A 16,200-nucleotide genomic window follows, 5' to 3' on the forward strand; every position below is an offset into this window, starting at 1 on the left:
TAGACTAATAGACTAGTCTTTACTAAAAGCACATTTTGGCATCGAATATGTTACTCCAAATAAATAAAGCTTTGTCTACAGAAACGTTTAGGATTTTGACTCTTTAACCCATCTGACAAATCTAAAGCATTGATAAGAAACCTGAGATTTATTTTACTCATCTTTGGATGTTTTTTAATTAGTGAGAAAAATGTGCAATGACAAAGCACACAAGAATGCCATTTATAATGAAAAACTAATTCAGTCAGGCTTGTGTAGAAGCTTCTGACAGATTTAGACATTAATGAAATGTGAGTAAGTCATTAGATATTTACTTAGTTTAGTAAATATAATTTTAATGCACTTCCCAACATTACCTTTGCTAGTATGAGGGTTCAGAAGTATTTTTACTGTATGAATATGGCTTAATATAACTAGGCACGAATACAAATATAACAATTTCTTTGTAAAACCACAAGGAGTCAGTGTTTCACAAGAATTAGATTAATAAACACGATAGTGATAGGTCTATAGTGAGAATCTTGTTTGAGAGGTTCAGATTAACACGTTTATTAGTATTACCACTATACAAACATTTGATGCACATAAAACATGGTTACAATGATCCTTAGCAGCATATTAACTAGTTTATTAGATGCACCCAGATGCTCAGACAGTGTGGGAGAAGGCTGACTATCCTCCTCACCGAAGCAGTCAGCAGACTTACTGTCCTGCATGTACAAACATGAACACACCCATACAACCACAGATACCCGAGAGCTCGCCCACACCAGCACCTTTTGATAACATGGAGTCTAAACAACAAAATGAGAACTAGTTTGACAAGTTTGTCGTGCCAAAATGGAAATACCCTGGAATTACATTACAACGGCAGTCATCATTTATTCTTGAGAAAGCTTTTACTTGCAAAAGACACACCTGCATGCCTTGAAGATTCATGCATTCAAGCTTAACTCTGTTTTTTTAAAGGCCTGACAACCTCTAATGGACAAAGAAAACAGTTGACACGCTTGAAATATATAATGTCGCAATAGAAAAAGATCAAAAAAGTGACCTTAAAAAACACTTTTGAGAACAGAAGCTCAAGATAACCCAAATGAAAGTAGAAAGCATTACCTTAGTACAATTGATCTTATGTTTCCCAGAGTGGAAATAATCAGATTTGATAAATACCATATTCACCCCTCTGCATTAGTTTTTGCATTACCCAGTGTTACGTCCCTCTGCAGCCTCTAATCTGCTCAATGTGTTCAGCTGGTGCTAATTGGCCACACCTAGTCAGGTGTGGATAAAAGCATACCTGAGGCAAGCTTCCCGGGGAGCTCACTTGTCTTTGCCTTGGTGGCACCAGCCATTTTAGCTGACCTGATATTCGATTTTAAGACAAAACCTCTGTTCACCTACACTCTGGTATTCGTCTCCTTTTTTTTTTTTATGTTGCGGCTTTGAGCCGGGTCGTAACATAAGTGGGGGCTCGTCCGGGATATTTGGACATTTTAGTGGAGATTGAATATCAGTTTTTTGTATTGCTTTTAAGTGGGTGAGTGATGGTGTTCACTGTAATTGAGCAAACTCCCTTTAGTAAGTGTTTCAGCTGGGTAGCTGTGCTGCCCTTCCAGCAAAGCACTTGTTTGTTGTTTTGCTTTGTTGTTTTAATTTGTTGTGTTTGGTGGCTATCCTGGGTGGGGGTACGCTTCAGAGTTTGGTAGGAGACTAAAGCTGTGGTCTGCTGCCTGCTCTCGAGTTCGCGTTTAAAGTTGCCTCGAGCCTGGTACACCACTGAAGACTAGACAGGTAAAGTTTTGTTTTAGCGTTTTAGGTTGGGAGTTGCTCATAGTAAATCAGTGGCACCAAACTTGGCTAGAGGTTTGAGACCATTCAATAATTACGGTCTTGTGGCTGAGGCAGGTAGACCATTTTTAAGTTGGCATAATGTGTACTGTGTGTGCATATGTCAGTGTTGATGGATGCTAATGAGATCCTCATGAGGTGAGTGTTTTGTGCTGTGACCTTTAGTGTTGTGGGGAATATGGTATTTTGTTGGATCACTTGTGAGTGTTGTTGGCCAGGTGATCGCAATAACACTGTGGGGTGCTGAACCACCCTTGATGTGATCATTGTGTGGCCATAGCTCTCCATTTTGTGGTTGGTCACTAGCATGCTTGCTTTACTGAACTTTGTGGATTAAGTAACTTGTTGTGGTATAGGGCCACTCATATGTGACCGTTTGTGTGGTGGAGACCACAGATCACTTGTGTGTGTGTGATTATTCATGGCTGCTTTCATTTTGTGTTGTTGTAATAGGCTGAATAATCATTTTGGGTTTGACTGTTGTACTCCTGTGTTGGTCACATGTTACTTTTTGTGTGTTCAGTGTGGCAACTTCAGATCCTCATGTAGGGGCATCCATGCTTAAAGATGCCAACTTATTTTTGAGGGATCAAGGCTTCAGAGGGACTTTTAATTTGTTTAGGGGTCCTAGAGGAACCCTTTTAAGGGAGGAGGTGTTACGTCCCTCTGCAGCCTCTAATCTGCTCAATGTGTTCAGCTGGTGCTAATTGGCCACACCTAGTCAGGTGTGGATAAAAGCATACCTGAGGCAAGCTTCCCGGGGAGCTCACTTGTCTTTGCCTTGGTGGCACCAGCCATTTTAGCTGACCTGATATTCGATTTTAAGACAAAACCTCTGTTCACCTACACTCTGGTATTCGTCTCCTTTTTTTTTTTTTTTTTTATGTTGCGGCTTTGAGCCGGGTCGTAACACCCAGTCTTTATTGTAAACACTATGACATGACACTGCATCTTACCATACCATGCTCCCAGACAACTGAATAAATATTTATGACTTTTCATATTGTACCTTATACTTGAGGTCTAGTGACTTTATTGTGAAATGTAAACCTCATTTAATGTGAGTTTCTGCCAGTTTAGTTCATGGCTTTCCTCTTGGACAAGAGTTGCTGTTTGGATTTTCTGTATTGTGGTGACATCAGTAGGCATGCAGATTGAGGCCAGAGTAGTGAACTTGTCACACAGATCCATTTCAGGGTCAAAGGAAACATCAGCAATGGAGATTGCATCAAGCTCAAAGTTATGCTCTGTGTCTCCCTCCTCATTATATACATGAGGCACATAATCGCCCAGTTCCTTTCCTTGTTCCTGGAGAGAATTTATCCTTTTTGGTATTACCTCATTTAGTAGCTGGTTACGGTGGTCTAGTCCCATATAAATCTTAAAAAGTAGAAACAGGAAGTTGTATGAATTATATTAGAATTTAAATAGGAATTAAGGTAAGACATAAGACTTTGTAGTTGACCATAAATGACAAAACTGTAGAAAATTTTGCTTTACCCCATGCTTAGATTGAACCTGCAGATGTGCCATTCCTTTGTTTGATGATCCTCCGAGTGACTGAAAAAATCAAGCATTTAAATAGTTAAGTCTTTCAAACTTGACAGAATTGAATGAGCAAAATGTCATTACTGAGCAAAATTCTTAACAAATTCTTAACTATTTAAATATGACACATGTACTTAATGATAACAAGAGTAAGTACAAGTTCTTTAAGAAAAATCTCTGTACCATGCGCATAAAGCTTCCACGAGTAAAACCTTGTGCCATTGAGCTTTCCCTTTGAAAAGCTGAGATTTGTGATGCTCCACGTACGGCTTCATCTGTCAGCTGAAAAGAAACCAAACAAACAAACAAATGTCAAAGCATGACATCATTTCATGGTTGAAATCATTTTAATTATGATTAGGCTTGTCATCCAAGCCTATCATACTGAAAAATGTTAGAGCAAGGCTGTCAGTTGATGCTGTACTTTTCTGTGTTTAAAACCTTTTAAAATAAAAGAGCAAGGGACTAAAGAAGAACACATTACACAAATTAAACCAAGTAGCATAATATATGCAAGTAGCATATATTATGCTACTTGCATACTACTTGCATAATGATATGCACACACAGTGGCTGCTCTCTGTCCCGACAAAACTGTGTTCCCGTCTTTGACTTGAATTAAGGATTTTTATCAGTTATTAAGTGTTTTAATGAGTATTTGGCAGCAGGATTATGTGTATATAATCATCTCCAATTCTGTAATAATGCCAATATTCATCTTTATTATCTATCCTCTAATATGAGGCTGTTGTTACATCGACAATACCTGTTAACAACAAACGTTGTTCCATAGTAGGAATTGCACGCAACAGCCACTTCATTAGGAATAAGTGTTCAACTGCTCATTAATGCACATTTCTAATTAGCCAACCACATTCCATCAACTCAGTGTTACTGGCAGAGGGGTGATGGGGAGACGGGTGAACTGCTTTGAGTTGCTAGGATGGCAACAGTAAAAACTACTCGATCTTACCAGGGTAGGCAGAAGTGCATCTCTTAATGGAAACAGGGAAACCTGAAACCAATGGTCTTCTGATGCTGGGCTCCTTCCAGTACAATAATGTGCAACACCAAAACTGGTTTCTTGAACATAACAATGACTTCGCTACACTCAAATGGCATATTTTAATTCACAGTCTCCAGATATCAATCCAACAGAGCATCTATGGGATGTGGTGGAATTGGAGATTTGCACTTCTGCAAAATTTGTTAAACACTATCATATCAATAGGAACCAACATTTCTGAGGTATATTTCTAGCACCTTGTTGAATACATTCCATTCTGACGACAAAAGAGTACTAGCAAGGTGTAACTAACAAAGTGGCTGGTGAGTGGAAATTATAAAATAGTTCTGGAAAATTTAACATCAAAAGGACTCATTTTGCTTTACCCCATGTCTGGATTGCCACTGGAGATGTTTCATTCCACTATTTGATATTGCTCCCATTGACTGGAAAAATCAAGCATTAACTGGTTAATACTTTTGAAACTTCACAGAAAAGCAAAATGTCAAGAACCAGCAAAATCCTTAACAACCACTTTGTCAAACAGATGTACTCAATACTACTACTACTACTAATTATACTAATAATAATCTCAGTACCTTCCGCATGACGGTTCCACGAATAAATGCTGACCCTGATCCTTCCCCCCGGTACTGTGAGGTTAGTGAGTTCATTTGTAATCCTCCATGTACTGCTTCATTCATCAGCTGAAGAAAAAACCGCAAAACAAACACATTGACATTGTTTCCTGGCACAAATGATTTCAATAAGAATCCATTTGCTAAAGTCTATGATAATATACAATGTAAAAAAGCAAGGCCAGCAGATTATTCTGTGCTTTTTTAGTTTTCAATCAATCTCATAAAAAAAAAAAGACCAAAACCCGAAAGAAATAAAGGCTTAATTTTTTTTTCTAAGGCTAAACAGTTTCTTGAAAGAGCAGGGGACTAAAAACCAGGACAACTAAGTAGCATCTATTAATGAGTATTATTAGTTGTTCTTTGTTCTTTTGAGTTTTAGGTAGCAGATGTGTGTGATCCAGGCCAATTCAAGCATGAGTTGCAGGCAGAGGGGTGAGAGGGGAAAGGTCAGACTGCTTTGGACTGACATGAAGCCAGCATTAGTAACCACTTGTTACTACCAGGATAGGCAGAAGAGGACCTCTGATTGCACAACACCTCAACTGTGAAGCAAATGGGCTACAGCAGCAGCAGATGACCACACTGTCACTCTTGTCAACTAAAAACAGGAAACTGAGGCTATGTTTTACATAGGCTCACCAAAAATGGACAAGAGACCATTGGATGTATTGGCTTCTGTTGTGAAGTATAGATGATAGGAACAGTTGGATAAACAACATCTAAGCACAGGTTCATCCATCCTTATAGAAATGATTCAATCAGGTGGGGGTGATGTAATGGCGTGGGCGATATTTTCTTGGTATACTTTGGACCCCTTAGGACAAAGTCAACATCATTTAAATGCCACAGCCTACCTGAGTATTACTGCTGACCACGTCTGTCCCTTTATGACCACAGTGTACCCAAATTTGGATAGCTGCTTCCAGCAAAATAATTCACCATGTCACAAATCTCAAATCATTTCATGCTGGTTTCTTGTAGAATTAAATCAGTTCTGACAGAAAAGGTGGTCCGGCACTTTCAGAAGGTTTCATATGAAAAGAAATATTACATACCCCACTCACAGATTGTCCCTGGTGATATCCCATTCCCAGGTTTGATCCCTGCTGTGACTGAAAAATCAAGCATTTAAATACTTCTGAGATTTGATAAATTTCATGAACAGAAAATTATCATGAGCAAAATTCTTAACTTCTACCTGTTTAAGTATCACAGGTTTACTTAGTGATAATAACAAATAAAACAACAGTAATCATAATATCTGTACCATGTGCATAAAGCTTCCACGAATGAAAGGTTGTGCCACCGAGCTTTCTTTTTGATACTTGAGGAATTCTGTGTTGGTTTCTGAGTTATTTAGAAGAAACGCCTGAAAAACATCAAATATTTCTCACAATGCATGGTATATTACAAAAATGCTCTTTACAAACTAGTTATTACAATAATATATATTTTGTAGCACTTACTGGACTCATTTTCACAGTTTTAACTTGAGATATTTCTTGCATCTCGTTCCCATTCTGATTCACAATGGCCACCTTGACAAAGTAATGATGTTTTAAGGTTTTTATACCAAAAACAAGAAGTTAATGTTTACATAATTTCAGTCATTACAATTGCTGAAGTACATTTAAAAAGTCAGGCAAAATGAAAATATCCAATTTATACAGTTTGTAATCTTTGATTTAAAAACCAACAAATATCTGTGTGAGTGAGCATTTGAGTGTGTGTGTGTGTGTGTGTGTGTGTGTGTGTGTGTGTGTGCAAGTGTGATTTATGATAAATGTATTTACTGAACAGTCTGTTCCTGGATTCTCAGTGTTAGACTTCATCAGTTGTTGTTCAGTAGATAAATCGTCTTTGATTTCGAAGATCTGTTTTTTGCAGGACATCAGAAGAGCCAAAAGTAGCAAACCTGGAGCATAAAAACCACAAACATGACATACAAAACATGCTATATGTTTATTGCTGTTATAATTCTATTACATTAGGGAAAGGCTTTGATTGAAATGAATCCCTGTTATTTTGTTGTCACTTTTACTTTAAAAAATATTTAAAAAAAAACGTTTTTCAAAATCTTAACAAGCATAAAAATAAGTACTTAAATCTAACTGAAAAACACCCATCGAAAACTCATTTACATTTTTTTCCCAGAAGAAGTCCAAAGCTTATTATTATAGTCAGTTATTTCTTATTGTTAGACCTTTTTTTATTATTATACTTTAATCGTTTTTAAATAACAACAACAAATATAAATGAGAATATCTTATATCTTTATAATAATTGAAATATTTGAAACATGTGTCCAACCTGTAATCAGCAGCATGGCCAAAAAAATAATTCCCACTCCCCCTGCTCCTAGTGTGGTGCCAGATGTCCTCACATGACAGTTTGGGATTTCTGAGTCTAAGCAGCTGCAAACAGTAACTGACAGGTTGTGGAAAGCTGATTTCCCCTGTTGGTCAGAAACTTCTAGCGACAGCTCATGGTGATTGGAATGAACTGTAGGCTCTTTAACCAAGTTGACTGAATAACCTGTGTGTCCAAAATGAATACATAATCAGATGTATAACAGTCATTGTGGCAGTCTATGTATATACTACTTGTACTTTTATATAAAGGAGGCTTAGAAGTATATTTAATACAAGTGGCACTGTTTTTGTGACTTATAAAAGGTTGAGTATCCGCAGACTCTAAAGCTTACCAGTGACAGGGTCAATCTTCCACTTGCCCTCAACATCTCCATGGAGCTTGAAGGTGAAAGGGCCACTGTAGGGCTCAACATCTGAGTCTAAGGCTGTGATGTTGGCAAAGGATTGTCCGTCAGATTGGCACATTTCAATTGTGCTTACAACCAGGTATGGAGTATGATCATTGTCATCTCTAACATAGATACTAAGAGTTGCAGTGCTTGTCATTTGTGGTTTCCCTGGTAATGAAAAAGTATTGCACCTTGTTTAGAAATGTAATGAGGAAATGTAAATGAATCATGGGCCAAATATGTGAATACTTATCGATTCATACCATCGTCAACAGCGCATATTGTGACTACATAAATGTTGTCTGTAACAAACTCTGACTCTCGATCCAAGGGCTTTGATGTTGTTATGTTTCCAGTGTCAGGGTCCACTTTAATCCAACCAGCTGGATCGTGTCCTATAATGTATCTGAAATGGTTTGTTAGACATTTTCAAAGTGTCTACTGATGTAGTAATGCTGTATGTTTTTGTCTTGTAGAAGTGACATGTAGTTGTATAGTTGTCAAGACTTACTTAAATGTGTTTTTGTTGGCAACATCAGGGTCTTTAGCTGTGAGTGTTGCCAGGTATTGGCCTTCCTTAACATTCTCACGGACCGCAGTTTCTATGGAAGTCTTGTCAAAGACTGGAGGCTCATTGACATCCTCAACAGCCACGATCACTTGACGGCTGGATGCAACTGTTCCAGCCACGAAGCTCATTGCAGACCCAGTAGCAGCAGAACCAGATGTGGTAACTACTTTCCAAAGACCAGTGGAGCTGCGTTTTTCCACTTTGCATGAATAATAGGGGATCTCATTCTCTACAGTGATACTTATATTCTTCAGAGCACCATCTTCGTAGTTTAAAGCCTGTAAAAGAGCATAACTGTTGGAGTCAAATTGTTAAATGTTATCATTGTGTTACTTAAATTTGTAAGTCATGGAAATAAAAGGCTGCGAGGAAGGCTGTTTATTTGATTCTGGCTAGGAGACAAGTGAGGAGTGTTCAGCTCCCACAGCCAGTCTTCCTTGCTAGCAAGTAAAAGCTGTTCGTCTTGTTTCCTTGCTTGTCTTTAACGGGAATAGGTTTCTAAACCAGCGGGGCCTGTGGAAGCGCAGACCCAACAATAACTTATCATATTTTTCCAGGGCTTTTTAAAACATAGCTTTGGTTAAAACTGTTTGCTACCCGATTAAAATTGCTTTTAGCTTGAATAAAGCCATATCGATTTGTTAAAATCCCGAATCGAATTTTAAATATAAATGTACTTTGCCAGAAATGCCAGAATCTCACAAAACTATTTCAGCAACCACAAAACAGCTAAAACAGTAAATGAGAGGAGGTAAATGGATTCCACAAAAAGACTCACGCACAGAGCGCGGACAGGATGCATCACAATGAGTGAGATGTCGGCTTTCTTTCACGTAAACAGTCAATGCTGAAAGTCGACAGCTCACAGATTCTGATAGGTCGGGGCTGCGCTTTGTGTTTTTGTCTTTTTTTGCACTAGATTGTAAAGCTGTAGGTTTTGTCCCTCTCCAACCAAAATAGACTGAACCAGCAGCAAAAGACGATCAAAACTATGCTTCGCCACTTCACATTTCGCTTTACATAAACATCATCATGAATTCCCTCTTACTTTTGCTGCTATGCTTCCACTATGATAAAATCACACTTCCCGCACAGCTCTCTCTCTCTCTCTCAGTGCACTTCAAGAACAGTTTCCCCATCTCATATCTGTTTTCTGCATGATTCGCTTGCTTATTACCAAGCAGTCTACTGTTGTTTACAGCACTGTTGGTCACTGCTTTTTTTTTTTTTTTATATATAAATGACTTCTGACAACAAAGTCTCATTTCTCCTGTTCAATACTGAATAAATATAATCTTTTTAAACTTATGCCAAATTGCAAAACGCTTAGCTGTGTCTAATAAAACCTCTGTAATTTTGTTCTGCTTCACTTTAGCAGCATCAGGTAATGTTTATATGCTGAGTCATGGTTTTCTTCCAAATTTTGTTCTACTTCAAATTATTTTTAAGGTTATCTGCTATAAAAAGCCAGGCCAGGAAAATCTCTTTTATATTTTTCTGTGTTTTATATACTAACTTTTGAAGATAAAAAAGAGCTTATGTTGGTTAATTAAAAAAAATGTGACAGGGTTTTCACCACAGAGACTGTTTTGAACTACTTAGATTGGAAAGTTTAGTCTACTGTAAACATAATCAGAAAAATACCTTTTCCACATGGAGTAGTCCATCGTTTGTCTCAGGATCTGTAGTTATTCTAAAGTTGTTGTTTGTGTCTCCTTGGATTGTATATTTGGCTCTCCAGGCTGGAGTTCCTCTGGTGTCTTCATCATGAACTTGTATACGTGAAACAAGAACATTTGTCTGTCCTTCTTTCACTTTTTCTGGGCCCTCGGGTCACAAAAGAGGAAGTTGTAAAATAGGAAATGCTTTTCATTGAATAAATTATTGTGACTGAAATAAGTAACTGCTAACTGTTTGCTGTGTGATGACAGGAAGGTGATTATTTCCATCTTCTATATTGATTATGATGGTGCAGGAGCTGGATTGCGGTTTTTCTCCATTGTCTTTGGCCTCCACTATAATGGTGTATTTCTCAGCTGTCTGATGGAGAAAAATAAAATATTGCTCATCTTGAATGTAAATGGATGTCAAACATATTGAATTTAGTTGTACTATTGAAATCTGAGGAGATTCATGTTGAAAGATTAAAATGGAAAGTTTTAATTTGAGAATTTTGCCATCAAGCAGTAATTTCTCTCACCTCATGGTCCAGACATCCTTTAAAAGAAATGACTCCAATGCCTGTCTTATCGATCTCTTTGAAGTAGAACTCAAGATCCTTAGGTTTAGGTTCCACTGAAACTATTTTAAGGTCAACTTTGTTATATATCTCACTTGTGTCTTGATCTGTTGCTTGAATTCTACCCACTTCAGTGCCTGTTAGTATCAAAAGGAAATAATGATTATTTTATTTAGATTCACTGTCACAAAAAACATAATTTCATTGCAGTAGCATTACAATTGTAAATAATATTCCCTTCCAAATGAGAAAATTACCCTGTGATGTTGACTCTTTTATGGTGAAAGTGTACTTTTCAAACAGAAATTTTGGAGGGTTGTCGTTTGTGTCCAAAATATCTATAGAAATCCCGAGTTGTGTCTCTATTTCATGTTTTTCTCTGTCAAGTGCTTTAAATTTAAGCTGAAATGGAAAGATGAAATAATCAAACCTCACTCCATGAATAGCTTTTACTTTCCATAAGTTTTTTTTTTAAATTTCTTCTTACCTTAAGAGTTTGATGTTGTTCGTAGTCCACAGAACGGAGGACCTTTATTTCTCCTGTATATGAATTGATTTCTAACACTTGCGTTGGTTCCTCATCAACACCTTGTCCTTGTATCATAAAAAGAACGAGGTCCTTCTCAACCTCAATCTGTATCAAACATAAGACACACCAGCAGTGAATTTTGGAATTATCCTTCCTTATTTCATGATATGTGTTACATTTAAAGGCATACACTCACTTTGCCCAGTGAATATGGGAAAGGTCCCTGATAACCTTCATCAATAGTAAAGGAATCAATGATCCAGTTTCTTTTTTGACGCAACAAAAGTTGTGAAGATGATCTGTGGACTCCCCAACACTGCAAAAGATTACACTGGAAACATTTCTTGCAGTAAATGTGCAGCACAGCATATTTATGAGTATTATATGAAAATTCTTAGCAGATTTTTAATCTTTAAACACTGGCTATAACTCAGTATAATGTTGACAGACATAATCGTCATAAACACAATTAGTAAAACAATTAGACATATTTTTAAAATATTTGTGTTGAAATTCATGGCAGAAGTAATACAACATTACATGTAGATTTAAATACTTAAGCCTTACCAGAATCAAAAGTAGAATTGGGTGTATTAGTTCCATATTATATCCACAGAACGTCTAGTTTTGAAGTGAATTCGTTGCAGACTACTACTTGAATGCACTTGAGTAGAAACTCAGCTGCATGCCAATGTGAGCTTTGGCAGAGAGATACCAGTGGGAGGGATATCTTTACAAATCAGCTGTATACGTCTAGTCATGAGGTAATCGAAATCTTTATCTGTATCTGTGTGGGTGTGTACAGTTTTCACCTTGACTAAAAGTACCCGTTTGCTTGAAAACCTATAATGATGCTAAGAAAAGAAAAGAAAAAAAACAACTAAAAACCACATAAAATCACATTTAAAAACATAATTAGTCTATGATATTATATTATGTATTATAATATATTATATAATATAGAATAGATAGAATTGTATTGTATTGTATTGCATCTGTGTGTCTGTGAGTATATGTATTTGTAACTGTATCTTGGGCATCTTTTATAGGTTCACTTAAATACATTGGAATAGATTATGTGTTTTTGCAACAGGCTACTCACCACAAAATGTCTAAAGAGACAATTTAAGATTAGTTTTTAGCTCACTTGTCTGTGTGCGCACACAACACCATTTGTGATTGAAGTGGCTATTTACAGAAAGGCAAGTAGACATTGTCACCCCCTTAAACCACACAACAACAAAAATATATAAAAATATATCTGCAATTACCAAATATGTTCTGTTAGCTGACACAAGTGGTGGAGGCATTTTTGCAAGGTCAGTGTTAAATGGCTTAAATGAAGAAAATCCCCAACACACTTCTAAAAGATTTAGAAAAATTACAAAAATGTCCAAATATGAAACAAACGAAGGCTGGCTAAAGATTGTTACACAATACTGATTATATTTTAATACAGACAATTTAAATGTTGACAATAAAGACTAATACATGTAGTCACAGCACTGATTCAAAGGGAAGGACAAATGCATTGTTTGATTTGCTCCGGATGTCACACATTGGAGTAACCTCACTCCAGAGTTAACTGCATTCCATTTGTAAAGTTGGAAAAGCAACTTTTCATTGTCATTCATCAATTACCATCAATATAGTACAAGGCCTTTTGTGTGATTAAAACCGCTTCATATTCACAAATAGAACTTGGTTAGTGTTCTGTGTACGATTTATTTAGTGAGTCTCAAATGCACAAAAGTAGCTGTACAGATTCCAAGTTTTACAGGTTCCCTGCTGTTTATATGCAAAGCTGTCATAGGATTGTGAAATCTTGGTCGTATGGCTTCTCTGACTTTATGAATTTTATACACAAATTCAGAATTTCCACTTCAAATCAAATGCAGCAAAAAATACAGAGGCCACACATGACTTATTTGTTTTATGGTGGTAACCTGAGCCCTTGCGTGCACAAGTTAGCACATGATACAACATTATTAGAATTGAAATGCTTATTTTTTTTCTGGTATACCAAGATGGCAAAAGTTTTGGGAGATCTTGCAAAAGTTCATCTTTATTTTTTTTTTCTCCAATGTCACTTGCGGGGCTCCGTACAGGGCAATTGTCCAAACTAGGTCTAAAACTAATTGTATTTTTTAAAGTTTTTGTTTTAATGTTTTTAATCTAGTGCTTGTTAAAATGTTTACCTAAACACATATAGTCCAAGAGTTTGGTTGAGGCTTTCAGCACCTTTTTGTCTTGAAGTGTACCTTTTCTCATTGTGTCCAGATGTTCGATATAAACCTTATGAGACCACAGCGGGTGTTTCCAAAATGTGCCTGGCATGTTCAGACTTCTAGAGGAAGTCAGTTACAAGTATAGCATGTTGGGGATAGGCTACACAAGTCTTTCAGTGTTTCAGGTCTTACAGATCTTTCCAAAGCTACTTGACATTGCTTTTGTTACAATTGTGGTAAAGACGCGATGAAGTCATTACAGAACTAAATGAATAGAAACTCATAGTTTTCCATCAGTTAATGATGAATGATTTGAGTGCCTTATTGTACACATTTTTATTTAGAGTTATATAGCTTTATAGATATTCTTTCTCGGCTAAGAAATGGAATGGTGTTTTCTTTTTGGCTTTTGTGGTATCTTCATTTAGAAAGCATGTTTGAAAATTGTACCAAAAAAGCAGCCCAAGAATCAGATTCATTCCCTTCAGGTTTGAGGCATGTGACTTTTATTTATAATACACATTTAAAACACAAACTAACCCAAGTTCTGTCAGTAGAAGACAAATGATTCTTTATGCAAACACTGATAATTTTTGTAGTGTTTGTAGTGTTTTGTTTGTGTTTGTGACTAAAAAAAAAGAAGAAATGGATTAAAATTGGGGTAAATAGCAGATTTAAAATACAACCTTTTGTTCTTCATAACACATATTTTCATGACTAATAGTAAGCTCTACTGTTATTTACATTTTTTATTTGTTTTTCATTTTTCATTTTAATTTTAATTAACCCTGACAGCAGAAGTTGGCAGCTTTTGTTACAAACTGTAACACTGTATAAATATATAAAATCTTGATACGCTGAGCTACTGAAAGCTTGCTAGAACACAGAATAAAATAGTTAATAGTATTTGCTGATGCCACAGCCAGTTAAGTCAAATAGTTAAGTCAAATAGTTAAGTCAAATAGTTAAGTCAAATAAATAAATCCCTTTAAAATTTTACCGGAACATCTGACTCCTTGAAAGCAAATTAGAAAGAAATTAGTTGTGGCTCAAGACTTTTGCATTTAGTAAAAAAAAAGAAAAGAAAAAAAGGTGAGACTAACATGGTTTATGTACTTCCACTACCCCGCATATTACTACAGTCTTGAGGACAGAAGGAGTTAAGGACTTTTAATCTGCTGCTTCAGGTTTTGATTAATCTGTATCTCTTCCCAGAAAGTGGAAGGGTTGGAGAAGTGGGAGGGTATTGGTGATGTCCACAGTGGCTAATAATAATAATAATAATAATAATAATAATAATAATAATAATACAGTTGTTTTTTTAAGTGATTTGATTTATTTCATTTAGCCATTGAGCTGAAGGAACTACGCAGGAACTTGCATAATTATCTGGAAATACTGAACAATTACACCACTCCTTTCTCAAGAAGTGATTTGATCACTGATAATAATAGCTTTCATAGTTGCTTCGCTTTCTTTCAAACTAAGTGACAGAAATCTTTTCATGTATTTTAAACACATCAAATTGAGTAGCAGCAATAATTTGATCCTCTTTAAAACATTGTGTTCAAAGCGTTGCAGTCAAATTCAAATAAAGAAAACCCACACGCCATGTCATGGGAAAAGTAAAACCATCAGTTTTGGGAAACTTTTTTACCCCTACAACTACTGAAGTTTGTGGTGGCACTGTGCAGCTATGGAGATCTCCAAAACCTTCAGAAAAAAACTTTGTCAATTCCTCTGAGTCTGGTAGGGAAAGGGAAGAAGATTGCTTTCTGGAAAATAATGTACATGGGAGTATACATTTTCAGTGGCTAACCAATTTGTCTATGATTTGCCTATTTAGTGATGAGGAATAGAGCCCCGGCTCCTGTCTGCTAGGATTTTTTATTTTATTTTTTTTACTGTTGGGATGTTCGTCTTTAATATTAAAATAACACAGGACAAGTACAATATTAAAATAACACAGGACAAGACTCAGCTGTCCATCTGCATCTTAAGGATAAAGGACACTCTTTCGAGGATGCCAATGTTCACATTTTGGACCAAGAGGACAGATGGTTTGAAAGAGGAGTGAAAGAAGCCATCTATGTCCACTGTGAGCGACCATCTTTGAACAAAGGCGGTGGTTTACGACACCAACTCTCTGCCATCTATAATCCAGTTTTGAGATCCCTTCCCAGACGCCTTAACGCCCACTAACATCCCGGGCCATCTGACCTCAGGAATTCGCATGATAAGGTGGGGCCAGGCTTCACAATGAACTCACCCGAAACTCTGGCTGATTGGGACCCACACCCAGTTTCACACCTTGGCTCAGGCGATTAGAGTCGATTAGATTTTGTCCCTCTGTGGGGGGATACTCCCACTAGGTTTATATCTGGGACTCTCCACCATTTGACCTTAGAACTGAAGAAGCTTCTCGGATGAGAGGTGAAACGTCTTCAAGCAACTTAAAGAAGTCCAGACGCTTTTCTTTGCAAGCTCCTTTGACTACGATGACCTGGATGACTGAGAACCTTCACAGACATTAAAATAACTATTTTATGGCCTGAAGCAAAACAGCCTTTCAGAGCCTTTACCAGCAGCACTGATGAAATCCCTTCTTCGGAAAACAGATAAGAACTGTTAATGGACAACACCCTGTGTGGGAAGATCATTGCCAAAACCACCCCATGCAATAAAACAAAGTAAAATAACTAAACAAACTGTGTTTCTAAAACAAGCAGGCTTGCTTTAAAAACACAGAAACCCCCTATGTGTTCTTGTATGTACTTTAATCACTTTAATCCAGTCATTCTCAAACTTTCCTACTGTAGAAGCTAA

The 16,200-nt window shown here is 36.8% G+C and overlaps 1 protein-coding gene across 3 annotated transcripts; it reads right to left on the bottom strand.

The window, feature by feature from the left end:
* Positions 1–521: 521 nt before the first annotated feature.
* LOC146494520 (cadherin-13-like) lies at positions 522–11,979 on the bottom strand. Of its 3 annotated transcripts, none has more exons than XM_085147301.1 (20): positions 11,714–11,979; positions 11,343–11,462; positions 11,105–11,251; positions 10,875–11,019; positions 10,579–10,754; positions 10,290–10,418; positions 10,023–10,205; positions 8,319–8,656; positions 8,071–8,213; positions 7,751–7,975; positions 7,357–7,581; positions 6,840–6,961; positions 6,513–6,584; positions 6,314–6,415; positions 6,102–6,158; positions 5,005–5,112; positions 4,792–4,851; positions 3,583–3,681; positions 3,352–3,411; positions 522–3,231 (listed from the first exon to the last, which is right to left on the bottom strand). In XM_085147301.1, the coding sequence occupies exons 1-20, from the start codon at positions 11,747–11,749 to the stop codon at positions 2,884–2,886; spliced, it is 2,895 nt and encodes a 964-aa protein (XP_085003427.1). In that variant the 5' UTR covers positions 11,750–11,979; the 3' UTR covers positions 522–2,883. The 3 variants fall into 3 exon arrangements, with proteins under 3 accessions (XP_085003427.1, XP_085003426.1, XP_085003428.1); XM_085147300.1 differs by having other exon boundaries at positions 11,343–11,477; positions 11,714–11,978; XM_085147302.1 differs by lacking the exon at positions 6,513–6,584 and having other exon boundaries at positions 11,343–11,477.
* Between the last annotated feature and the right edge of the window lie 4,221 nt (positions 11,980–16,200).

This window comes from Neolamprologus multifasciatus, chromosome 20 (assembly GCF_963576455.1).
Source record: "Neolamprologus multifasciatus chromosome 20, fNeoMul1.2, whole genome shotgun sequence".
NCBI classification, from domain to species: Eukaryota; Metazoa; Chordata; class Actinopteri; order Cichliformes; family Cichlidae; genus Neolamprologus; species Neolamprologus multifasciatus.